This window comes from Eschscholzia californica, unplaced genomic scaffold, assembly GCF_041429995.1.
Source record: "Eschscholzia californica isolate CP2 unplaced genomic scaffold, dmEscCali1.0.p SCAF_3, whole genome shotgun sequence".
Classification (NCBI taxonomy): domain Eukaryota; kingdom Viridiplantae; phylum Streptophyta; class Magnoliopsida; order Ranunculales; family Papaveraceae; genus Eschscholzia; species Eschscholzia californica.
Genome location: NW_028238420.1, coordinates 6121261 through 6147809, shown reverse-complemented (window position 1 = coordinate 6147809; position 26549 = coordinate 6121261). Strand labels below are relative to the sequence as shown.

The window sequence follows — 26549 nt, the reverse complement described above, 5'->3', positions numbered from 1 at the left end:
CAGCCAGAATTCGACCAAGATAGGTGTTGGGGGAGAGAATAGTTTTTCTTATATAAATGTCGTAAGAATTAAGCAAGAAAATTGTAATGAACCAAATCTATTTGCGTGGAACTTATAGAGTTGTACACGGAATTTTAAGGAGATTATATTTCTATAATTGTCATGGAGGAATGGGACCTACCCTTTGTCAGACCCGACACGACACGTACATCTCTCTCTCTCTCTCTCTCTTAGACTTTCTTTATCGAAGTGAGGTTGTTCAAGTCTCGCACCAGATTATCCAACTCCACACAAGAGCTCCCACCTTTTTTAACTGCATCATCAGCAAATTTTCTCAGCTTCATAACTCGATCTCCAACTCCATCTGATCGATTCTGGCTCACTGACTCAGCTATAGCTCGACCTAGCTCATCCGAGTCAGGTATCGTTCCAGCTCCTTCACAAACTCTTACTGCAACTTTCATTTGATCAACCAAAAGAGTTGCATTTGAAAACTGGTCAGCTTGCATTGGCCAAGCTAACATTACTACACCTGATGTCACTGCCTCTAGAACCGAGTTCCACCCACAATGAGTCAAGAACGAGCCGACGGATCGGTGTTTCAATATCAACACTTGTGGAGCCCACCCTCTAATCAATAATCCTCTACCAGCCGTCCGATCTTCAAACCCTGTAGGGACCGTTCCGTACTCACCGTCCACATGTCCTTTTGTTGGTTCTTTGACGCACCATATGAACCTAACCCCACTACACTCTAACGCGACGGCTAATCTTTCCATCTGTTTGTTTGTAAGAACTACTTGGCTCCCAAAACAGACATAGACCACAGACCGATCCGGACTCGTTTCTAACCACTTTAGCAAATCGGATGTCGGAACTGAGCCTGACCCACCGCCTCGCTCTGTGGGCCCAACATCATCTCCATCAGAAGGTGGAAGTAATGGTCCCACAGCGCAAACTCGATCCGAATAACGGTAACCCAAATCGGTCCTCTTCTTCATGTGATCCAAATACACCGATTCCAACTCAGTAAACGTATTGAGAACGATTCCCCAACTCTTCAAATTTGCTTGCATACCATCTCTGATAAATTCCGAATCGGGGTTTCCGGGTTTATAACTCCGATAGACACTGGAAATGTGACACCATGGAAAAACAGGTGAATTAGGGATTTCTGGGAAATGGGTCAAGAAATTAGGGTTTCCATTGGGAGGAGAATCTCCATAAACGGTAGGTAAATCACGCCAGAGAGTATCAATAACAGCAACAGCCAAGGCACCAGAAGGGGAGAAAACGATACGAGGGATACCGAGTTGGGAAGCGAATCGGTGAGTCCAACCAAGGAAGAAATCAGAGATAATAGCAATAGGAGGTGAAGGATGAGATTTGAACCAATTAAGAAGAGGATATTGAAGTTGACTCATGGCAATCATCATAGATACGAATGAATTAGGAGGTAAGTCTTTGACATTTTCAACACCAGGAGGTATGAGAGGATGAGTTGGGAACGGTAGAACTAATGTGTTGATTTTAGGGTTTTTGATGAGTAAAGGATTGAGAAGAGGGAGGTTTTTGGGTGTGACGAGAATGGTTATTGTCAAACCTCTGATGGAGAGTTGATAGGTTAGATCGAGAAGAGGTATCATGTGACCTTGAGCCGGGTAAGGGAAAACCAGAACATGAGCAGCCATTGATATTATATTAGGCAAATGTTTCTCTCTGCCTCTCGTTCTTATTGTTCTTTAAAAGCTGAGTATATATACAAAGAGAAATGCCATCCCTTGTGTGGATAGGGAAATGATAGAGTGACTTAGAAAATGGTACTTAGAGGGTGACATATTTCCTCATTTAGAAATAAAAGCAGTCCCCACCGTAGTCAAACTTTGAAAAAACCTTGTCTTTTAGTGATTCCACATCAGCTGGGCATTAAAATGCCCAAAAAACTTGGGCTCTCTAGCATCTCCCGTGTGGATAATACAAGGGGGTGAAACCACCTTTTCAAGAAAGTCTATCCTTGTGACCTTACCGAATTAGGGAGATGCTAGAGAGCCCAAATTTTTTGGGCATTTTAGTGCCCAGCTGATGTGGAATCACTAAAAGACAAGGTTTTTTCAAAGTTTGACTACGGTGGGGACCGCTTTTATTTCTAAATGAGGAAATATGTCACCCTCTAAGTACCAATTTCTAAGTCACTCTATCATTTCCCACCGAATTATAGTAAGAGGGTAGGATTACTTTTTTTTTCATATCTTCAAAGAGATGTAGCCGTGTCGTGTAGCATCTTCCATTACTAAACCACATGCTAAAAGTTCAACAAAAAAAACACGTGATAGAAAGAAGGTTTGGTTTGGTTTGGTTTGGTGATTAAATTATCGTACAATCCCAGGGCGGAGTAAGAAACTAAATCTAAGTCTGGCTAGCATCGAAAATATAGACCAAGATCAAATGGCCAATTAATCGGCTTGGTTATTCCAGATTAAATTATATTTTGTGAACTAAAATATAAAAAGACGAGAATTAGAGAAGTTTCGCAAGTAAATAATTAGTTGACTTTTAGTAGTTTAAATTTTTTATCGACACATTTATAGATGTTCATGCTAAAGATCACAACAGATTTGTCGAGATTTACACAAATTTGTGCGAAATTTGCAATCTCTTTAGTATCTCCGTCCCCCTCTCTCAAAAACGAGGGTTAAAGGTTCAAAAAGAAACAATGCACAAAACATGGTAGTAGTAGGAACTAACCCTAATAATCCAAAACATGCTGTAATAAGAACTAACCCTGGTAATCCAACGGTTTCAATCTTAATCCTAGAATCTAAAGGTTTAGATTTGATGTAAGCTAGAAAAACTCAAAAAACAAAAAAAATAAAAGGCAAAACTAGGACACTTTGGTCAAACATACTTACACAAAGGTAAGAGCAAGTCCAATCCCAGTCTGTCTTAGGCCGAAAAAATCACTTTTTCACCTAAAATTATTGGCCTCAGCTCAGCCTCTAAAATTCAGCTCCAACCCCAGTCTCTCTTGAGGCCGAAAATTTGAATTTGGAATTTCCCAATTTACTAATAAAATTCAATTAAAAAAACATCGATTACAACTAATAATTGATTAAAAATTTAAAACTACTTGAATACGACTAAACAACACTAGAAAAATTAATTAAAAATAACTAGAAGGGGTTTCTTGGGTCTCGTGGTGCACCGTTGAACCAAGCCTCTCGCGCCGCTAAAAGCATTTGTTGAGCATGTTCGTCGAGAGACCTAATATCAATCTTCATTAAGTCCATCGCATATTGTCGGTTCGCCACCTCCGTTTGCACCTGTAGAAAATCTTGTTGCACCTTTAGGGTCTCTTGTTGAACCCGTACTGCTTCACTCAAAGTTACTGATCTTTGTTGGGAATCTTCGTCTCTTTTTTCCCAATATCCCTCACTGGGAGTTTTTGAAGCGGTAGAATGTGTGGATGGTTCGCCAACTCTTGCATTTGCTTTGGCTTGTTTACGGCCAATTGGTCTTTCTTCCGATGGATTGGTATTAGAATCTCTTTTACCGGATGTTGACTCTCCTGGCATGTCTGCCATCCACTTGTTGTGTGTCATCAAAATTTTGTAAACATGTAGGAACCTAAACCCTTTACCTTGATGATTTTTTTTATACATTTCGATAGCTCTTTGTAACTAAAATAAACAAAATATATATATAAGTATATATTATGAATGAAAAAGATAGAAAAAAGAAATTAAAAAGTTAGAAACAATTACCCGGTCATAATCGTTTTCTCCGCTTTTTGGAACTTTATTTATTATCCTCAAAGTCGATATAAAACTTTGACATTCCGAGCTTATCTCACTGAAACGAGATTTACAACTTCTAAGTGTGCGTTGAAACTTTGCACTCGCATTATATTCATCCGATATTTTTTGCCAAAATACTTTATATTTTTGGCTATTTCCGACAACCGCATCAAATGTTATTTTCAAATAACAATCAGTAAGTAAAATATCTTCATCCGGCTTATACGGTTCCCGTTTAGTTATCTTTGTCGAAGACGTCCCTCCTTGCACACAAGAATCCTCACATACTTCATAATCATCAACTCCTAATTGAGCCGACGGGTAAGTAGAATTAGGGGACAACATTTCTATATAACTTTGGTTATCGAATTCGTTGATGTCTAATGGATCCATGGGTGAACAAATGAAAAGATCAAAAAAAAAATTGAAAGAAAGAGAGATAGAAATGGAGAGGAAGTTGCAAGAGATGGAGAGAAAGAAAGTGATGAAGAGGGTGAGAGATGAAAATGTCTAGATCTAGCCGTTGGAGCAAATCCAACGGCTAGGGGGCATCCCCAAGTGACCGTTGGGGCCCCAACGGTCACTTGGGCCTCCATTCAGTCGCCCCTAATGTTAGGGGCGACTGAATGGCCGACCCCAGCCTCCGCTCCAAGCGGCTGGGCTTGGAGCGGGGGGCTGAGGCCATAAATTTGAATTTATGGCCTCAGCCCGGCTGGGGTTGGACATGCTCTAAGTGGAGAGGCGGAACCAAAAATTAATTAAGGGACGGCTGAAAAATTTTAACTAATGAAAAATAATATCTTTTATCAATAGCGCACAAATTTATTTTTTAATTGTACGTGTCTAGTAAAGTTTAATTCATTATCCATAAATTCATGTACGTGTCTTTGTAACAAATCGAATTATTAATAATTGTAAATCCTACTTTCTGTTCATACGATGCATTAATAATTGTAAATCCTACCTCTTTTCATATGATACATTATATTATAAACTGGGTAAGAAAGTCAGAGTCCCAAATTGATATTCATTATTCAAATTATTGGGACCATAATTTGTTGGTCTCAATATAAGATCTAGCAGTTAGACCTTATAGTGAGGCTTATATAGAACAACACGAATATAAGATCACTTAAAAGATTATCATATTGCAATCTGTACATATAAAGTAAGAGCACCTCACAACCTTTAAAAGCTTAATTCTCTCAATTTTTCGCATTTCATCCAAATTCTTGAAGGAACTCCCACCTTACTTAACAGCTTCTACTGCCAGTTTACGAGTCTCCATGGCTCGAATCATTCTTGGTCTAGTTTCATTCTGACCTATTCTTACTGACTCAACAAATGCTTTACTCAACTCATTTGGATCGGGAATTGTTTCCTTTCCCTTGCTAAAGTGTTAATTTTAGGGTTTCTGATGAGTAAAGGATTGAGAAGAGGGAGATTTTTGGGTGTGACGAGAATGGTTATTGTTAAACCTCTGATGAAGAGTTGATGGGTTAGATCGACAAGAGGTATCATGTGACCTTGAGCCGGGTACGGAAAAACCAGAACATGAGCCGCCATTGATGAAGGAATAACTTTATATTAGGTAGAGGTTTTCTCTCTGTCACTGTTTCTTTAAAAGCTAGTATTTATATAATCTATATAATAAAACAGAAGGGAAAACGATGACTGGGACAAACATCCTTCTTTAATAAAGGATACTGTCTAGAAACCCTTCTCAAAATTTAAAATACAGTCCTTCGTAGAAATAAAGTTACTTATTTAAAAAACAATAATCTTTTCCTTCTTAGAAATAAAATAACTAATTTTAAAAAAAAGAAACAAAATAAATTTCAAGGGTTAAAAAAAATTAAAATCTCTCTCTCTCTCTCAATAAAATAATAACTAATTTAAGAGAAAAGAAACAAAAAAATAATAACTAATAAAAATCCCTATCTCTCTCTCAATAAAATATAACAATAAATTTCGTAATATTTAATTAATACAAGTGTTCGTGTCCTAGAGCACGGGATATATCCTAGTATTTTATAAAGAGAATTATCATCACATATAAGATATGAGACGTACAAAAATCATTTTCCAAGAAAGTCTATCCTTTCCGGGGATACTTACTTTTAGAGGGTAGGAATACTTACTCTAGATTCTTTCTTTTTCTAGGAATTACTCACTAATGGGCAGAGGATAAGAGAGATGTAGACATGTAGCATCTTCTCGTGGGAAATATAAGTTTTCCACTTTGTTTTAGTTACGAGGATAATATAAAGAATAGTGATAGCAATAAACAAAAAATAGAAAGTAAATAAGACAACGATTTTAACGTGTTAAAATTTTTTTAATATGAGAAGTAAAAATCACGGGACTAGTAGTCCACTCCAAAAATATAATAAGCAATTGAGTTAAAGAGACTACGTCTTTGTTCAAAAGAACAAAATCCGAAACTCAGACTCCAAAAGGAATCAATCTCAAACACGAAGAAAACCTCACAAGAAAGAACAAAACAACCCAGAAATATGCAGTCCAAAACGACCCCAAATTCACTAGGATTTCGGCCACCAATTACCAATCCCACCGTAAAAATACTAGATGAACAAGTCAGGAATACCTTTACAAAATTTAAGCCCAATCGGAGAAGATCTCATCGTCGGATTTCCCGAATACCGAAGACTGCGGGTGTTGAAAATACTCAGCCCCGCTGACAACTTCCTCTCGGCAGACCTCTTTCTCTCTCCCCCTTCTCTTGTGTGTTTCTAATTTGTTTGGTGCTTCTCGAAAACTTCTAAATTAGATTAAAGTAGTATTTATAGACAATGGCGAGGCCAGACTTTTGTTGATGTGGGGGCACATTCAAGTCAAAGTAACTAACAAATTCATTTTCTATAAGAAACAAAAAAGTTTACTATTAAGAATATTATTCCGTATTAACAAACACAAATCATTAGTGCACAGAAACATAAAGCTAGTCTATAACCATAATTACTAAAACACTTTGCAATTGAGAGAGAGAGAGAGAGAGAGAGAGAGATACCTTAGTTTTGAATGAAATAAATTGAAGATGTTATGAATTACTCCCAATTTAGTCTAAATAAGATGAGAAAAGAAAAAAAATTATATACCTATCTTCCTAAAAGAACTGGAAACTTGCATCCTTGTTTGTCTATTGTTTGGGTTGAAATTAGGTTTTAATTAGTATATCATGGTGAAGTTGATTTTAACAAAAGAAAATTTTGAAATTGATTTTAACTAAAATTGAAACAATTATATACCATTAAGGGTTTTGGGTGGCTTCAGAGTTTTAGTTTTTGTAATTAATGGAGTAAGATACTAAGATGGGATGTGTGGGTTGTGACCTTGTGGAGAGTTGGTTTGTCGAAGTACGGCCGTAAGTGGATGGGCCCATTTGAGTTTCTTACTGTGGTAATTAATGATAGGTTTGAAGTTTCTTGGGCTAACTGATTGGCAAGGGAATTAATTTGGGCATGGAAACTCTAAAGGCACTATCTAAAGCTAATGGAGCTCACATTTGGGCCTGTGGGGGCGCGCGCTCCCATGGGCCCTTATGTGGGCTCGCCCCTGTTTATAGACTCTCTCTTAACCCTAATTCATTGACCCATAGAAACTCGACTCGGGTCCGAATTCGATTTACTAAACCAAGCCCAACTAGGTTTCCCCACTAGGAGGAAAACTCAACATCTTCAGTTCATTTGGTGTTGTTTTTTTATGAGCTCATCTGAGAGTGTTTTGGTTCGGTAACCGAACCATATGCTAGGAGGACGGTTTGGCTCGATTGGATTGTTAAACTATTGTACAATCTGATACAAATTTTTATGAAAGAGAAGATACAATAGTTGACATTAGAAATTTTGAAATATGTACACTATGTATTCTAATAATTACAAATTAATTACTAATTAGTTTCTTATCGAGACTCAAAAAAGTAACGAAGCTCTAAGGAAAGAGGAATCGTGGATTACTATTATAGAAGGAGGAATGGTAAAGAAGGAAAGAATGAAAGAAAGATTCAAGAAAAGTTAGGGTTTCTTTTTCTACGTAGAAAAGAGGAAACGATGGAGAAATAAAGAAAGTGTTGTTGTAGAAAAAGAAGAGAGAAGACCAAGCGAGAAAGAAAGAACGAATGATGATTTAAGAAATGTTAGATAAAGGGGTTTTTTTCCTTGACCTGAGCCATACTCTAGTCAGAGACTCAAGGTAGGGAGATCAGCTAAAGTAAGCATGGTCACCTCGAGCTCAGATCTGCCTAAAGGGAACAACAATGACGTGGAAGGCCAGAAGGAACCAAAGATCCACTATTCATGCACAAACCTTAACTTTCCAGAGGATTTGTCACTGTCAAAAGATACGCTCATCAGATATTATCCTCTAGACAATCATATCCATATGGCCATCACTAAAACAGAGTCTTACCAGCACATCATCTCAGTCGTGTTGTGTCGCAGTCATCGAAACCTATATATGCATAACAGGTTTGTCATGAAAAGTGATTGAAGGTCATCTTCTACACTCAGACTTTGTAATTGTTTCTTAAACTGCAAACAATACCCCCATTGACTTGAGCATCGGAGTGTCTTGTTTGTTTTTTTGGAGGCTCTTCCCACTTAAATTCAAATTGGAAACATAAAAGGAAGTTCAACATTTAATTGAAGATCTTCATCATCAAAAAATATCTGGGAAAGACTACTTTACAACATCATCAATATGGTGAGTAGTTTTTAATTTTTCTAGCAAAAAAGATATAGACGACTTAACAAAAAGTCGATTGAATTCTAGAACAAGTTAATATATCTTACTCTAATTTGCAAGCTAGTCGATCTTTTACTGTTCAAATGCGATATTTTTCTTATGTATGTCAACCATCTACTTGTTAGACCTTATAGTGGGGATTAAATAGAACAACACGAATATAGGATCGCCAATAACATTTCCATACTGCAATTTGTACATATAAAGTAAGAGCACATTAACACAGTTATAAGCTTAATTCTCGTAACTTTTCAACCATTTCATCCAAACTCTTAAAGGAACTCCCACCTTCTTTAACAGCTTCTAATGCTAATTTTCGAATCTCCATGGCTCGAATCATTCTTGGTCTAGTTTCAACCTCACCTAGTCGTACTGACTCAGCCAACGCTCTACTCAACTCAGTCGAATCCGGAATTGTTTCCTTTCCTTCACAAACCTTAACCCCCAATCCCACAGACTCATCTCCAAAAAACTTGGCATTCATAAAGTGGTCAGCCCCCATTGGCCACATCAGCAGTTGGACCCCTGCAACTAGTCCTTCTAGAGTCGAGTTCCAACCACAGTGAGTCAAGTACGCTGAAACGGATCTGTGTCTCAGTATAGCCACCTGTGGGACCCACTCTCTCATTACAAGTCCTCTCTTGTCAGTACGATCTTCAAAATCAGATAGTATAGCGCTAACGAGTCCATCATCACCGTCCAATGATGAAAATTCTTTGATGCACCAGATGAAGTGGACTCCACTTTTCTCAATCGACTCAGCTATTGCTTGAATCTGTTGACTCGTTTGAACGATCTGAGTTCCGAAGCAGATGTAAACCACGGATCGATCAGGTACTGAGTCAAGCCATGACATGACTTTTCCCACACCAGCTGAGCCGGGAGCACCTCTCTGTGTGGGTGTCAATAATGAATTAGGGTCATCATCCATTTTTAGAATCGGCCCAACACCCCAGACCCGATCATGTCCATATTCTTCTTTCAAGTAACTCAGAAACGGTTCTTCTAACTCAGTGAACGAGTTGATAACAATTCCCCAACTCGCTCTATTCCTCACGCTATTAACTCTTATGGATTCCCAAAGTGGGTTTTCCTCTGCATAAAGTTGAATGAAACCGAAGATATGAATAATTGGGAGAGTGGGTGAACCCGGAAATCCTGATGCGGTTATCGGGTTAAACGGGTTTTCCTTACAATATTCTCTGTTTGGTAGATGATTGAGGAAATATCTTACGAGTGATGCGGAATATGCAGATGAAGGATAGAAAGCGATCCGGTGGATACTCAGTTGGACGGCGAGTTCCTGAGTCCAACCGAGGAAGATATCAGATAAAATGGCCACCGGAGAAGGTGATGACGATGGCGGGGAAGAAGGTGGTGGATGTGATTTAAACCAGTCAATGAGAGGATTATGAAGTTGAGACATGGCTGAAATCATATCAGAGAAGTAAGATATAGGGAGGTCTTTCATGTTTTCTATGCCAGAAGGTATGGTTGTACCAGTTGGGAAAGGTAAAATTAAGGTTCGAATGGAAGGGTGTTTAGTGAGTAGAGGTTGGAGAAGAGAGAGATTTTTGGGTGTGATTAGTATGGTGATGGTTAAATCATTGCGAAGAGCTAATTGATGAGTGAGATCAAGGAGTGGTAACATGTGACCATGGGCTGGGAATGGGAATACTAGTATATGTGTGCCCTTGGTGGTGGTGGTGGTGGTGGTGGTGGTGGTGGTGGTGGTGGTGGTGAGATTAGATGTTGATGCCATTGGACTATTGGAGGTTCTGTGTTGATTGTATAGTGGAGATTGTTGATGCTATAAATAATGGGTTATTTCCCTATTGGCCCCATAAATAATTGATTGATTTGAATTAAGCCATTTTTTCTTATGGACTCATAAAAAAGTTTCTTAAAAATGTGTACTCAAATGAGGTACTCCTAAACAAACCATGATAACAAACGGTTAACTGAAGTACTCCTAAATAAACCATGATAACAAACATTAAATTCTAACCTTAATAATCGACCCTCTAACGGTCACAAACAAAGTTCATGACCATTCCATTTGAGATCCCTTGGCACACAGAATATTCAAAAGTGGGCATTTCAGTATCAGAAACCAACGTATCTTTCGTGGTTGAATGCAAAATTGTATCGGAATCGTTGACTTTTACCCACGTTTGACAGGTAAGAAGGTTTCAATAATTAATCCACGCAAGAGATTCTCTTAATATTATTTGAGCATTGATTGGATGGGCTCGAGCTCATACCCGGAGGTATGAGCTCGAGTCATCCAACGGTGAGAATTAGATGTTGCTCCCGTGAGATCTTTTCCCACCAAAAAGAGGACAGCTGTCATCCCTTAATTTTCTCCAAGTTTTAAGGCTATTATATATAACCCATTAAAAATCAAGTATTTACAGGATTGCCACTAATACAGATGAAACTTCAAATTCTCTTGGCAACTCGTCGGTTTCTTAAGAAGTTTCGGCCACTGACCTCCCAGTCATTACTAGGGCACTTACAGAGTCGGAGAAATTTGAACTACTCGGTCCAATCCAACACTCTGAGTTGTTTTGATTGTGTATGAACACTAGTTCTGCCACAAACAATTTATACTCGCTGAATCGTATTTAATTGTAGCTTGAATCTTTTTCTTTGTGTTTTTTCTTTCTTGATATCATGATGTGCTTTCAAAGAAGGGTAGTTTATTTTCTTTCCTTCCATTTTTCTATATAGACCTATGTTAATAGTTAGAAATGTCATTAAGTTCTTTTTGTTTTTTGTTTGTTGGGGCAATTGGGGTATGATTCGAAAATATTTAGATTTTCTGTTCTACGTTCTTGTTGAGCTTATGTTACTATGCCAATATCATTTTATACTTAAGGTCTAATACTACCGCCTACCGAACCTTCAACAAAACATAGCCAATGGAATATCACTTTCTTTTTGGTCTTTTGAACTTCCAACGTCGGGAAATCATATCTTATGCAACTCTAACAAAATATCGAGAATTGTTTGTCGATAACTCAATAAGATACCAACTATGATACACTCGTATTTTGCCCTCGCTGTTGATGTTCGAGAGTGTTTCCACGTAAAGATTAATATTTTCCATCCGTGGCGTAATCTATTCTAAACTGGAACATTTGTATGAATGGGTAGTGTACGGACAAGGGTGTGGTTGGTAAACAGGTTAAGCCGAGACCTACTTATTTGGTTCTTGCCTTCTCTTTTTAATTATTTCTTCTTCGACACCAATTGGCGGAGATAGTAAGCATTTGGTCATGAACCGTATCAAATATACACAACTCAACCTTGAGACATGTTAAAACCGAAGATGATTACATGAAATAATCATGGATCCCTCCCTTCTTCTTGGGACATTTTCTTATTTTCAGGTTTACATGACAACTGAAGGTATGCCCTAAGATTCCTAAATCCTATTAGATAAAAATTTAAAGAAGAAGAGGAAAATAAATGAGTAGTAAAAATTTGAACTCAAAAGTCAAAGAGAAAATGATTAAAGCAATGACAAATGAAAATTAGTGAGAAAGTAGATGGATAATTCATTTTGGTAAGAAAAATTCGAAGTTTCATCTGTATTGATGGCAATCCTGTGAATACTTGATTTTTAATGGGTTATATATAATAGCCTTAAAATTTGGAGAAAATTAAGGGATGATAGCTGTCCTCTTTTTGGTGGGAAAAGATCTCACGGGAGCAGCATCTAATTCTCACCGCCGGGTATGAGCTCGAGCTCATCCAATCACTGCTCATATTATTTTTATATAGTAATAGATGTTGCACATTCACGGCATTAATGACTAAACAACCTGGTTGTTGATATTTGAGAATGTTTTTCAAGTATATACTCTCCCCGTCCCAAATTAAGAGTCATATATTTTTTTTGTTTTTTTTTTCTGTTTTTTTTTTTTTTTTTTTGCTTTTTTGAAACCATATACTTTTTTGTTGAAAGAGGACTATCATACAGTATTAATAAATAAGAGTCTGATTACAGTACCATTGAGAAATAAAATGAGGAATATTAGACTAAGTTGTTTTTCCTGGTTGTGTTCCTACCCATTTAGCTAACTATTTGTTCCTAATTTAGTTTCTAACTGGATTCAACTAAATTTCTAGTAGGTGAGTCAGTCAAATTTGACCATTAATAATTTGGAGTCAATCAAATTTGGCCCATTTAGCTGACTATTTATTTCTAATTTAGTTTCTCACTTGATTGCAACTAAATGTCTAGTTTGTGAGTCAATCAAATTTGGTCGTTAATAATTTAGAGTAATTAGTTTAATCTAAAAGAATTGATTTGTTTATTGGAAAAAACAATATTTCTATTGAAAAGTGTCAAATGTCTTAATTGGCTTAGTTAATGCACCATATATTAGAAATATCAAAGAAAGGGTATTAATGGAAGAGTAAGAGATTTTATATATTCCCTTCGTCCCAAATTAAGAGTCTCATATTCGTAATCCAATTTATTTTGATATTTTTTTCTTCTTCCAGATTTACCTTTATTTTTAATAATTTTTCTTGAAATAATTCATGGACTGCAATTTCATTCCACAAATACAGGTTACTATTTATTGCTAATTTAATTTCTCACTTGATTGTAAATTTGTAACCAAATTTCTAGTTGGTGAGTCAGTCAAACCATTAATAATTTAGATTAATTAGATTAAGAGGTAATTTCTAGAAAGGTCAAAATAATATTGAAAATGAGTAAAATAGTGAGCTCTTAATTTGAGGCGGAGGAAGTAATATGTTAGGAATGAGACTCTTAATTTATGGCATCTCAAAAAGGAATAGTGGACTCGTAATTTTAGACGGAGTGATTATTTTTACTACATCGAAAAGCGTTGTTAATAATTAATCAGAATAGTTAACTTTTACCCACGTTTGGCATGTGAGAAGGTTCCAATAATTAATTCACCCAAAAAATTCTCTTAATATTATTTTTACATAGTAATATATGTTGCACATTGATGACGTTAATGACCAAACAACTTTTTTTTTGTTGAAAGTAATGACTAAACAACTCTTTTTTTTTTGTTGAGAGATGACTAAACAACTTGGTTGTTGATATTGAAGAATCTTTTTGAAGTAAATACTAGTATTATTCTTAGATTGAAAAAACTGTGCCAATACATTACTCCTCATAAAAGCGAACTGACAACGTGGGCGAGCCATGGCAACAGCTCAAGTCGGGCTTGGCATGCGGCATAATAGCACTTCTGTATAAAATAATAGGGGTTCACAAGTATTTTGTTATTGAAATGAAATGACTCTTGGAGTCCAATTTCAAAAATTAAAAAAAATCTATTCTGTCAATTCTCTAGTGCAACTTCAAATGAAGACTTCAAGTCCTACCTCATGAATCTCAAATAAGTTCATAAACCCAACAGTAAAGTTGCAAAAATTGAGGTAAGTTGCTTCTAGCACATCACGGTCGGACGACATGTCTATGCCGTTGCTATGGGGCGGGATGTGAGCAGACTTTTCTCATCTAGTCACACCACGGCACGGTGCAGACACTTCCTTCATCTAGTTACGCTACGCACGGTGCAAATCTAAACGTTAGATAGAAATTTCGAAATATGTAAACTACATATTCTAGTGGTTACTAGTTAATTTTTTTTATCGAGACTCGAATGAGTAGTGGAACTCCGAGGAAAGAGAAACCGCGGATTACTATTGTAGAAGGAGGAACCGTAGAGAAAGAAAGAATGAATGAAGGATTCAATAAAGGTTAGAGTTTCTTTTTGTACAGAGAAAATAAAAAAGAAATGGTGGAGAAAGAAAGACAATGTTGATGTAGAAGAAGAAGAGAGGGAGAAGATCAATCGAGAAAGAAAAAACGAATGATGATTTAGGAAAGATTGGGTAAGGGTTTCTTTTTTCTCTCGACTTAAGCCATACTCTAGTCAGAAATTCAAGGTAAGAAGATCAGCTACATATATGTCTGAAGAGATCAACAATGACGTGGAAGGCCAGACGAAAACAAATATCCACTTTTCATACACAAACAATTACGTGTTAGAGAATCTACCATTGTCAGAAGATACACACTCATAAGATATTATCCTCTAAGTAGTTATATCCACGTGGTTGTCTTGATGAGCTTTACCACAGCATCATCTCAGTCGTGCTATATCACAGTTATCCAAACCTATATAAGCATATCATGTTTGTCTTAAAAAGGGATCGAAGGTCATCTTTTACACCTCAAACTTTTTGATTATTTCTTTAAACTGCAAAAAAAAAACACCCCCATTGACTTGAGCGTTGGAGTGACATCTTTGTTTTTTGCACGCTCTTCCCACTTAAATCCGATCGAAAACATAAAGGAAAGTTCACCATTTAATCGAAGATCTTGATCATCAGAAAATATCTGGAAAAGACTACTTTCCAACATCATCAATATGGTATGTTCCTTCATAGTTTTCATTTTTCTGCAAAAATAGATATAGATGACCTCACAAAAAGTCGATTCAATTCTAACACGAGTTAATATATCTTACCCTAATTTGCAAGTTAAACGATCTTTTACGGTTCAAATATGATTTTTTTTTTCTTCTGTCAACCATCTCCTCGTTGGACCTTATAGAGGGGCTTATATAGAACAACAAGAATACAAGATCACTTAAAACATTATCATATTGCAATCTGTACATTTGAAGTAAGAGCACCTTAAAACCGTTAAAAGCTTAATTCTCTCAATTTTTCAACCATTTCATCCAAATTCTTGAAGGAACTCCCACCTTCGTTAACAGCTTCTAATTCCAATTTACGAGTATCCATGGCTCGAATCATTCTTGGTCTAGTTTCATTCTGACCTATTCGTACTGACTCAACAAATGCTTTACTCAACTCATTTGGATCGGGAATTGTTTCCTTTCCCTCGCAAACCTTAACTCCCAATCCCACCGCCTCATCCCCAATAAGCTTGGCGTTCAAAAACTGGTCTGCTCCCATTGGCCACATCAACATTTGCACCCCAGCAACTAGTGCTTCAATTGTCGAGTTCCAACCACAGTGAGTCAAAAATGCCGAAACAGATGGGTGCCTCAGTATAGCCACTTGTGGAACCCACTCTCTTATCACAAGTCCTCTCTTGTTTTTATTAGCCACATGATCTTCAAAATCAGATAATATAGCGCTAATGAATCCATCACCACCATCGGATGATGAAAAATCTTTGAGGCACCAGATGAAGTGGACTCCACTTTTCTCAATCGCCTCCGCAATTGCTTCAATCTGTTGACTCGTTTGAACAATCTGAGTTCCGAAGCAAATGTAAACTACCGACCGATCTGGGACCGAGTCAAGCCAAGACATGACTTTTCCAACACCAGCTGAGTCGGGTGCGTTTCTCTCGGTCGCTGCCAGTAAAGACTTGGGATCGTCATCCATTTGTAGAATCGGCCCAGCAGCCCAGATTCGATCATGACCAGATTCTTCTTTCAAGTAATTTAGAAACGGTTCTTCTAACTCAGTGATCGAGTTGATAATAGTTCCCCAACTCGCTCTATTCCTTAAGGTATTATCTCTTATGGATTCCCAAAGTGGGTTTTCCTCTGCATAGAGTTCAATGAAACAGAAGACGTGAATAATTGGGTGAATCGGTGAACCCGGAAATCCGGATGCGGTTATCGGGTTAAACGGGTTTTCCTTGCAATATTCTCTGTTTGGTAGATGACCGAAGAAATATCTTACGAGTGATGCGGTATATGCAGATGAAGGATAGAAAGCGATCCGGTGGATATTGAGTTGGGTGGCGAGTTCCTGAGTCCAACCCAAGAAGATATCAGATAAAATCACCACCGGAGAAGGCGGCGCCACCGATGACGACGGCGGGGAAGAACGTGGTCGGTGTGATTTGTACCAGTCAAGGAGAGGATTATGAAGTTGAGACAAGGCTGAAATCATGTGAGAGAAGTAAGATGGAGGGAGGTCTTTCATGTTTTCAATGCCAGGAGGTATGGATGTATTAGTTGGGAAAGGTAAAATTAGGGTTTGAATGGAAGGGTGTTTAGTGAGAAGAGGTTGGTGTTAGGAAAAATAACCTAATTAACTTGTTCAGGAATATGAAGATAAACGATGCGAAAGTAAAAGTAGAGACACAAAGATTATTTAACGTGGAAAAAAACCCCTCCAAACTAGAAGGTAAAAAACCACGGGACCTAGTCCAGAAATCTTCCACTATAATTAAATAATGGTTTACACAATTCTTCAAGATGTGTGGAAACACTCTTGAACAACTCTTCACCAAACCTATGGTGGATAAACTGAACAGTGAAACAAAGAAATAAAATCTCTTACTCCTTAGGATTTGAACAAATCCTAGATTACTAAAGGTTGAAGAAGATAACCACAAACTAAATTGCTTCACAAGATTAATAATCTTCTTTTCTTCAAACCAATATTCTGCTCTTTCAATCTCTCTTGAAAGAACCACTTCAGAAATCTCTCTTTCTCTGGCTTCTCTTTGTTCTGGAAGTTGTTGTGTAATAATCTCTTCCCTTTCATTCCCTTTTATAATGATCAATAGGGAGGTTTACCAAAAGAAATAGGAATTCCTTTTTAGGCTTGAAAAAATAGAAACTTCTATTTTTTTCCCAAACAAGGAATAAGGGAAATCCTATTCCAACTAGGAGTCTTTTTAATTATAAGGAGGGACCCCAACAAACTCCCCCTCCCGACTTATGAAGAGGGACCTACCATCCCCAAACCTGCAACACTGCTACATAGCTCATGCTTGCCTTTGGGTAATGGTTTTGTCATCCATTTGTAGAATCGGCCCAACAGCCCAGATTCGATCATGACCAGATTCTTCTTTCAAGTAATTGAGAAACGGTTCTTCTAACTCAGTGATCGAGTTAATAATAGTTCCTGATGTAGACTCAGCGGAATAATTAAAGAACAATAAAATAAACTAAGAACAAATAAAGAAAACGATAAACTAAACTTAAAATCTTAATAACTTCAATTGATTTTCTCTTCAAGGTGAATAATAACATAGACTAGATCCCCTTTTATAAGATAATAAACCTTCCTAGATAGACTCAAACTAGGATTCCTAAAATAATAAACTACTCAAACATAGAAACTTTAAAATAAAGAAATATCAAATTATAGTAACTTCTTTTCTACTAAATAAACTACTATTATGACTTAATAGGGTGTAGGCACGCGTGGACGTGGGCCCACACGTTTATGCGCCTGCATCAGTACCCTGTTCCCCAGAAGGTTCGTCCCGAACCTTTTCGATGAAGAAAACAATTTGACGCAACCGCATACGATGAATTTCGCCATATCGATCCTTAATTCCCATTTTTCACGAAAGTTCCTGATTCGAAGAAGACAAAAATGGACCAAAACTTTAGATATTTTCCCACGTTCATCTTCGTGAAGCTTATAAACCAAAACTTCATCACAAATTGTCACGTTTGGAACCACCTTAGCCAGTATATCACAAAAATTCAATTTTGTAGTAGAAGTATTTTGTGAAGCAAGAACCGGTGTCCTATTAACTTCTTCCTTGAATGTAAAGAATCGAGTAGGTGAAACCCCATCAAGGGACATTGTATCGAAGACGTGATCGGTATATTCCAATTGGTTCCATGAAGACAACCTAAAAGTTGTAATAAGTTCATGATAATGAGGAGGTAACACCAATGACGACACAATTTGATGTGGAAGAATTTTGTGATTCGAAACAACTAATTCTTCTCTCGAAATTATATACGGATCAAATAAATTACCGGAGCTTGTGTTATTTAATTGGACCTCTTCTTCTTTATTTGTCTCAACGAATTTCTCTTCATCCCTCATTGAAAAACTAATATTTATTTTATGAAGAAAATTTCTTTCAACAGTATCGACCATGGAGGTTGAAGGGTTTATGTATGTTAGTGGGAAAACCGGTGATAGTGGTGATGTAGGGTTGATGTGAATCGGGGTTGTGTTAGGTTGTCCAAGTAGGGAATTTGAAGTTGGTGTTGTGGTTGGAAGTGGTAATGATGCTTGAATGGAAGTAGTAGAAGAAGGCGTAGTGGTAAAAGAGGGAGACTTACATATGCCTTCGAGTTGTTTAGATAGCTTCATGATCGAATCATTGACTTGATCGAATTTTTCCATAGTTTCCTTCTTGTGATTTTCGAATTTTTCCATAGTTTCCTTCTTGTGATTTTCGAATTTTTCCATAGTTTCCTTCTTGAAATTTTCGAAAGCTTCTTCCAATTTTGTAACCGAGGATAACTTCTTGTTGATGTTGTCCCATTCGAAGGCAAAAGTTGGTGTCTTCTCTTTGATTGTTGGAGTAGGAACGGTAGGATTAACCATTGTGATTGGTTAAAAAAAATGGCTCTGAATACCACTTGATGTAGACGCAGCGGAATAATTAAAGAACAATAAAATAAACTAAGAACAAATAAAGAAAACGATAAACTAAACTTAAAATCTTAATAACTTCAATTGATTTTCTCTTCAAGGTGAATAATAACATAGACTAGATCTCCTTTTATAAGATAATAAACCTTCCTAGATAGACTCAAACTAGGATTCCTAAAATAATAAACTACTCAAACATAGAAACTTTAAAATAAAGAAATATCAAATTATAGTAACTTCTTTTCTACTAAATAAACTACTATTATGACTTAATAGGGTGTGGGCACGCGTGGACGTGGGCCCACACGTTTATGCGCCTGCATCAGTTCCCCAACTCGCTCTATTCCTTAAGGTATTATCTCTTATGGATTCCCAAAGTGGGTTTTCCTCTGCATAGAGTTCAATGAAACAGAAGACGTGAATAATTGGGTGAATCGGTGAACCCGGAAATCCGGATGCGGTTATCTGGTTAAACGGGTTTTCCTTGCAATATTCACTGCGAAGAGCTAATTGATGAGTGAGATTAAGAAGTGCTAACATGTGACCATGGGCTGGAAATGGGAATACTAGTATATGTGTGCCCTTGGTAGTGGTGGAGGAGGTGGTGATAGTGGTGGTGGTGGTGAGATTAGATGCTGATGCCATTGGAGGTTCTGCAGTGATTGTACCAGTGGAGATTGTTGATGTTGTAAATAATGGATTGATTTGAATTAGTAGCAAAATACAATTAAGTCCACATTTTGAGGTAAAGAGTTCTTTTTAAGGAAAACAGACACACTTACAAACAAATTCAGCGTGAATTTGGGGTGAATCCCTATTTAGATTCCCGCCATTTCTTTATTTATTTATTTTTCTAGTTTGTCCTCCTCATTCCAACTCTTGACTCCTAAAGTGAAAGACTAAATCTCTTATTACTGCAATTATAAGGGTTGTTGGCCCATTTTCTCTCTCTTGATGAAAAGGTGTAAATCCTAGGCGCATAGAAGAGCATAAAAATGTGATAACTTGATTTGATATGTATGTACCTAACTTCATTTTAAAATTTCTTGATATTAGGACACAAATCGATGTATGTCATTATTAATAGCAAAACTATATCGGAATTGTTGACTTTTACCCACGTTTGGCAGGTGAGAAGGTTTCAATAATTAATCCACTCAAGAGATTCTCCTAATATTGTTTTGTATAGTCATAGATGTTGCCCATTGATGACTAGAGAACCTTTTTTTTTTTGAACCTGGTTGTTGACATTTAATAATCCTTTTTAAGTACATATTATTCATAGATAGAGAAAGCACTATCAATATATTAATTCATAAAACGAATTCAAAATTCTTTCATATACAACAAAGCCCAAGGCAAGAGCCGATGTGGGCGAGTCATGGCAGCAGCTAAAGTCAGGCTTGGCTTCCAGCCTGATAGCACTTCTGTATAAAATACTAGTGGTTCACTACTATTTTGCCAATTCTTTAATGCAACTTCATATGAAGACTTCAAGTCCTACATCATGAATCTCAAATTGAACTGTCGGACACTTATGGGTGTCAAAACGATGAGTTGGTCACAAATTTAAGGACAAAACGGAATTAACCCTTCTTTATATACATGAAAAAGAAGAAACAAAGGAGAAAGAAAGAGTTGTAGAAAAAAAAAAAGGGAGAAGACCAGGCGAGAAAGAAAGAACAAATGATGATTTAGGAAAGGTTAGGTAAGGTTTTCTTTTTCTTGACCTGAGCCATACTCTGGTTAGAGACTCAAGGTAGGGAAATCATCTAGAATAAGCACGGTCCACGCGAGCTCAAATCTGTCTAAAGGGAACAACAATAACGTGGAAGACCAGACAGAACCAAAGATCCACTTTTCGTACACAAATCTTAATGTGGTCACGTTTGATGATTTTTTGACAAATTAATTTTTTTTTTTTTTTGTTTCTCAACCACGTGCCCAAAAGTAAGGGTTACTTTTGCCCTATATGATTTTCTTTTATAATGTTTATGACCTCAACCATCCGAATTCACGTTGACACCCACAATATATGCCATATGTGTACGATCAACAGTACCATACACTTTTTTTGGATAGTAGAAATTAAATAATAAGTTTCTTTTTCGCATTTACCGTCTAGTAAAAAGTTTAAGATTCATCGTGTTCCGGCCGAGCACTTTATTATTTTTTATCAACAAACTACAACCATACGATATTAGAGCACCCTACAGTACCCTAATGGCCCAACCACCATCATCTACCAAGACGCAATTTAGTTTCTTGCTACAACATTGGTCATATACTCATATGTAAGAAGTAGAATTGTGACAAGAGATACTGATAGGGTCTCTCTCTCTCTCTCTCCTTATCACAAAAGAGGTAGAATTGTTAGTAATTGTCTTATATGTTCTTGTATGAACAAAAGATGAAGGCAAGTAATACATATACAACTTTCAACAAAAAAGAAAAGTAATACGTATACAAAATAGATGTGTGATGAAAACAAATTTAACTACATAATGAATATAAATGTTAGATAAAACTTAAAGAGTTTAATGTAACGAAATTTGTGATAAATGAGAAAATATACATATTTAATCGAACACTCTTAAGTCGACTAAAAGTGGGTTCATTCCGTTTGAACACATGTACCACATATAACAAACATGTACCACATATAACGTATTATAAACTATCATATAATGTTAGGAAAAATAACCTAATTAACTTGTTCAGGAATATGAATATAAACGATGTGAAAGTAAAAGTAGAGACACCAAGATTATTTAACGTGGCAAAAAACCCCTCCAAGATAGAAGGTAAAAACCACGGGACCTGGTCCAGAAATCTTCCACTATAATGATAATAATGGGTTACACAACTCTTCACCAAACCTATGGTGGATAAACTGAACAAAGAAACAAAGAAATAAAAATCTCTTACTCCTTAGGATTTGAACAAATCCTAGATTCCTAAAGGTTGAAGAAGATAACCACAAACTAAATTGCTTCACAAGATTAATAATCTTCTTTTCTTCAAACCAATATTCTGCTCTTTCAATCTCTCTTGAAAGAACCACTTCAGAAATCTCTCTTTCTCTGACTTCTCTTTGTTCTGGAAGTTGTTGTGTCATCTCTCTTATCTCTCTCCAACCTGAGAAGATATATCTGAGAGGATTCTCTACTAACTCTTCCAACTGGGAGCTCCCAACCGGGAGGATACTCTCTATCCTGAAAGTATGATACTCTCTAACCTGAAAGTATGATACTCTCTAACCTGAGAAGATATATCTGAGAGGATTCTCTTGTAACTCTCCCAACTGGGAGGATACTTTCTGACCTGAAAGTCGCGGAAGCTATCGAACCTACCTAGAAATTGATCCGACTATGAAGATTAATCGAAAATTTAGATCCAAATCTAGAGGCTCTTTCAAGAAAACATGCTTTAGTTGTGGTGAGCTTGGCCACTTTAAAGCGACTTGTCCAAAGAGAAAGTTGAAGCAAAAGAACGAAGACTACAAGGGGAAACAAGAGATGCAAGAGGCGGAATATGTGTCAGAAGACCCTGACGAATGTTTCTCGGTGACAGAGGTGTCTGAGAAGATCTCCGATAATTGGATGCTTGATTCAGGGGCGTCACACCATATGTGTCCAAATAGGGAGTGGTTTACTATCTATAGGAGTATAGATGGTGGTACAGTTATACTGGGTGATGATAGTATATGTAAAACTGTGGGATTCGGAACAATACGGATCAAGATGCACGATGGAGTGGTGAGAACATTGACGGACGTAAGACACATACCCGATTTGCGGAAAAATCTAATTTCCCTTGGTGTGTTGGAGCGGAACGGCTGTAAGATAATTATAGAGAATGGCTCCATAAAAGTCGTTAATGGTTCTTTGGTGGTAATGAGAGGTACTCGTTACGGAAATTTATACAAACTTTTGGGGACAACAATTACGGGAGATGTAGCAGTAGGAATCAGTGAAAGGGATCCAACGGCTAGTACGAGGCTTTGGCATATGCGCCTTGGGCATATGTCAGAAAAGGGTCTATCTTTGATGTGCGGGATGTAGGGTTTTGTGTATCCTATACACTAACTAGTGTTGTAAGCGGAATCTCAAACATCTCATGTTTAACACTAGATTGCCCAGGATCGACATGCATAAACTAATCAATGAACTAGAGAGGGATAAATACCTTAACGCGTTTTTCCCTCGAACGATTCCAATCGCATGCAAAGATCGAGAGCTCCAACTGTAGCTCCTCTACTTGAGACACCGAGTGAATAGACTTGATCTCCCTTCCTTTCAGACTGCTAGGACTTACTAGAAGGTTGAGAAGAACTCTTCTTCTTGACTAGATTGATAGAATGGGAACTTTTTCTCTATATTTCTCTCTCTCCAATAGCTGTATATTCAGAGAGAGAGCTGTATAATTTTTCCTTAGAGAAAAATCCACACCTTTTCTGTTCTCAACTGACCCAATATATAGACCAACCCTAATTAGAATCTCATTCAGATTAGGTTTTCTATTTTCTGGGTCACAGAAAAGATAATTACCAAAATACCCTTTTTGGGGTATTTTGATAATCCCCTTAAGTGTGGCCGGCCAGGGCAGCCCACCATGGGCCTTTTGTGGCCGGCCCACTTACTCTGGTCGGCCATCTCATGGCCGGCCCAAAGAGCCTTCCTTCTATCTTGTCCCGAATCTCCATTCGGACCCTTTCGGCCTTTCCAGTTGAATCCCATCCAACTTTAGCCAGTTCCCGTCTAGTCAATTCTCTCCGATCAAGCTACCACTCTTATGTGTAACCCGTTGTAGGATCCGGTCTATGTTAGCCGCGAATCAACTCCTTGATCCGCCGATCGTAGTTGGCTTCTAGCAAAGCATTACGACCCCTAATTGGACCGGACTGGATGATCTTTACGTGCGGTCATCGTTATCCTAACTGACAAATTGATCGCATTGCCACCTTGGTCGAAGGACACTCCTTCGGAAGGACATCTCCTTCAGACCGAACGGATAAATCCTTTAGTCTCCCACTTGTACTTAGAACAAGTGCAATGCTCGATTCCCATGTCGCTTAGTATCTCATCTGATACGTCACACCGTTCACACTTTCTTGATCCAGAGAACAACTGTCAATTCAAATGATTAACTCTTAATCCATTTGAGTGCGGCCACACATTTTCCAGTTGCTTCTCCTCAAGTGGCCCGGAGATACTTATTCCTAACTTAATAGGAGGACATCATCCAGTCTTGTACTCCCACTTAACTTCATGTCTATCATGTCTCCCCCAGTATGCTGCCTTTATAACCTCCTTTTACGGCGCGGCGTTTGACAGTACCAAAGTTCGACATTCCTTACATAAGATGAGTGGAGCACTCATGTTTACGGAATCTCTCCAATCTTGCCTATGAGAGTTTGTGACGCCTTTTTCAACTCCTTGAAAAAACTCTCATCTTTGGGTTAATCCAATGTAGATTCCCCAATCTACATCCATGTAATTGACTTAAATACCATATTCCTATAGCCCATGGAACTGCGCTATCAGTCAATTCCCATGCTAGTCTTCTTGAGTCATTGTTGTCCATGCAATGACCTGGACTAGGGACTCAATAATGAATATATCCCATGTTCACTTAGTAGGGTTCCATTTACCAGATCACGTATCTGATAAACCTACCTGGAATGCCTCATTATTTTTGGACTGTCATTAAACACTAAACCATGATTTAACGACGAAATAATTAACTTATTTCTGATAATAAGAGTTCGTAAATCTTGAGCCTTCCCGTGTAACTCCTTACACCCTCAAGTTTACCAGTCTAAGCTTTTCAGGAAAGCTTAATGCCTATGACCTTAGTATTACCTCCATACTTAGTCAAAGGTGACAGTTTAGTTAATAGATCAAATCTATATGGATTTTGCTTGTTATCATCCGATGATAATCTTTAGTATCGCCATACCGAATTAAAACTTCCCAAGTTTTAACTACTTTCTTTTATTTGTAAAGTTTGCAACAGACTCTGCCTGGAACCCTTCCAGCTTACTGTTCTTCCAAGTCAAGATTGTCATCTTATTCTGGAAGTTTGCAACATATGACTTTTCAACCTTTTATTTTCATACCGAGATCTCACAAGTTCTTCTCAAGTACATTGTGTGATCCAGATCAGCTCATCTGGATTTGATTGGTGACGACCATAAATACTCCAAGTACTTTGCGACGTCGAGGCGAATGCTAATCATGTCCCACATGACCGATCTTATGCCTTTTGCATAACCATCTTTCTCATGCGTGCTTGCTCATCAGAATCCTTCAGATTCTAAATCTTGCTAAGCTTAGTGCCATGAGACTTGGGTAGAAATACTCCGTTTTTGAGTGTTTCACATTGGACTTTTCAAGACCTTTTCTTGAACAAGTCTTATCACCTTCTCGATCTATCTCCATAGATCTTTGGTGCCCAAAAGCATTTCACCTTTATGTGGTCCTTTTATTGAGTCAGTTCTAAACTGTTTTCAACATCAGAATGTTGTTCTCAATCTCTAGTATGTCGTCTACATACCGGACCAAAGAAAACTGGGTCACTCTCACTAACCTTCTTGAACTTCTTAAATTCAAGATTTCTCTTCATTCCCAAAGAAACCAACTCTTGATTACCTTGCTGAATCGAAAATTCCAACTCCTACTTGCTCGCTTTAATCCCTTGATGGATTTTGAAGCTTGCATTCTCACTAGCTTTAGAAGAGTAAACTTCCTCCTGAATGTGTCATGTATACATTCCTTTGCTAGTAATAGATCATTATGGTCATGCTCTGGGAAACACCAATGTTTCCATCCTTGTCTGTTTTTCACTTTGAAAAACCTATTTGGACTTAACAGGAACCCTTCCTTTAAGCAAAATAGACCAAGTTCCAAACTTGATTTCAGACATGGATACCATTTTGATCATATGGCTCCAAGCCATGTTTCGGAGTGATTCCGTCACAGCTTCTGTGTAGCTAGCTCATTTTCTTCTTCAGCCGGATCTCCATCCTCTGAGACAGATTTATGAGCTTTCAAGGTCTATAAGGGGTGTGAGCAACTTTGAGACACTCTCAACTCCTTGAGGGTTCTCCTGCGAATCACATTCGCCCTGCGCGGGAGGATCTCCGAGATCTACCATCTCTTCCTCTCTTTCCTTTTCTATCGGCTCAGAATAGTTAGGAATCGCGACTTCTGACATCGGTACAACGGTGTCAGTTTGTTGCTCAGATCGAATTTCTTCGATATCTAATATTTCTCCCACTTATCTTCTTGAAATAACTCTTATTTCAAGGAAGACACCATCACGAGCAACAACCTCCTTGTTCTCTGATTGCTTGTGGAAGAATGCCCAATATTTATTTATCCCATAAATAAATATTCTTTCTTGATATGCAAACTTGGTTCTCGGAAACCATTTACGTTTCATATCTATAGACCTTCAGAAAAGACCACTTTTGGAACCCTTCCAAACCCATACTCTTATGGTGTCTTTTCAGCTTTTGACGGAATATGGTTAGCTAGGATGAACGACCGTTTTTGAGAATATATCCCAGAAAGTGTTCGGAAGATT

At 37.5% G+C, this 26549-nt stretch overlaps 1 protein-coding gene and 2 pseudogenes across 3 annotated transcripts; all 3 read right to left on the bottom strand.

Annotated features, from left to right (window-relative positions):
• Nucleotides 1–81: 81 nt before the first annotated feature.
• Nucleotides 82–1786, bottom strand: LOC147547997 (UDP-glycosyltransferase 89B2-like). Its single transcript, XM_086670293.1, has one exon. The coding sequence runs from the start codon at nucleotides 1689–1691 to the stop codon at nucleotides 231–233; it is 1461 nt and encodes a 486-aa protein (XP_086526419.1). The 5' UTR covers nucleotides 1692–1786; the 3' UTR covers nucleotides 82–230.
• Nucleotides 1787–8717: 6931 nt separating this feature from the next.
• On the bottom strand, nucleotides 8718–10324 carry LOC147547996 (flavonol 3-O-glucosyltransferase UGT89B1 pseudogene; annotated as a pseudogene). The gene has a single exon (XR_015238010.1). The product of XR_015238010.1 is annotated as a flavonol 3-O-glucosyltransferase UGT89B1 pseudogene (transcript).
• A 4787-nt stretch (nucleotides 10325–15111) lies between these two features.
• Nucleotides 15112–19661, bottom strand: LOC147547995 (flavonol 3-O-glucosyltransferase UGT89B1 pseudogene; annotated as a pseudogene). The gene is made up of 2 exons (XR_015238009.1): nucleotides 19435–19661; nucleotides 15112–16633 (listed from the first exon to the last, which is right to left on the bottom strand). The product of XR_015238009.1 is annotated as a flavonol 3-O-glucosyltransferase UGT89B1 pseudogene (transcript).
• Nucleotides 19662–26549: the final 6888 nt, after the last annotated feature.

Excerpts from the sequence above, each read along its gene's own strand:
- LOC147547997 (XM_086670293.1), bottom strand. The coding sequence starts at position 1,691 with ATGGCTGCTCATGTTCTGGTTTTCCCTTACCCGGCTCAAGGTCACATG.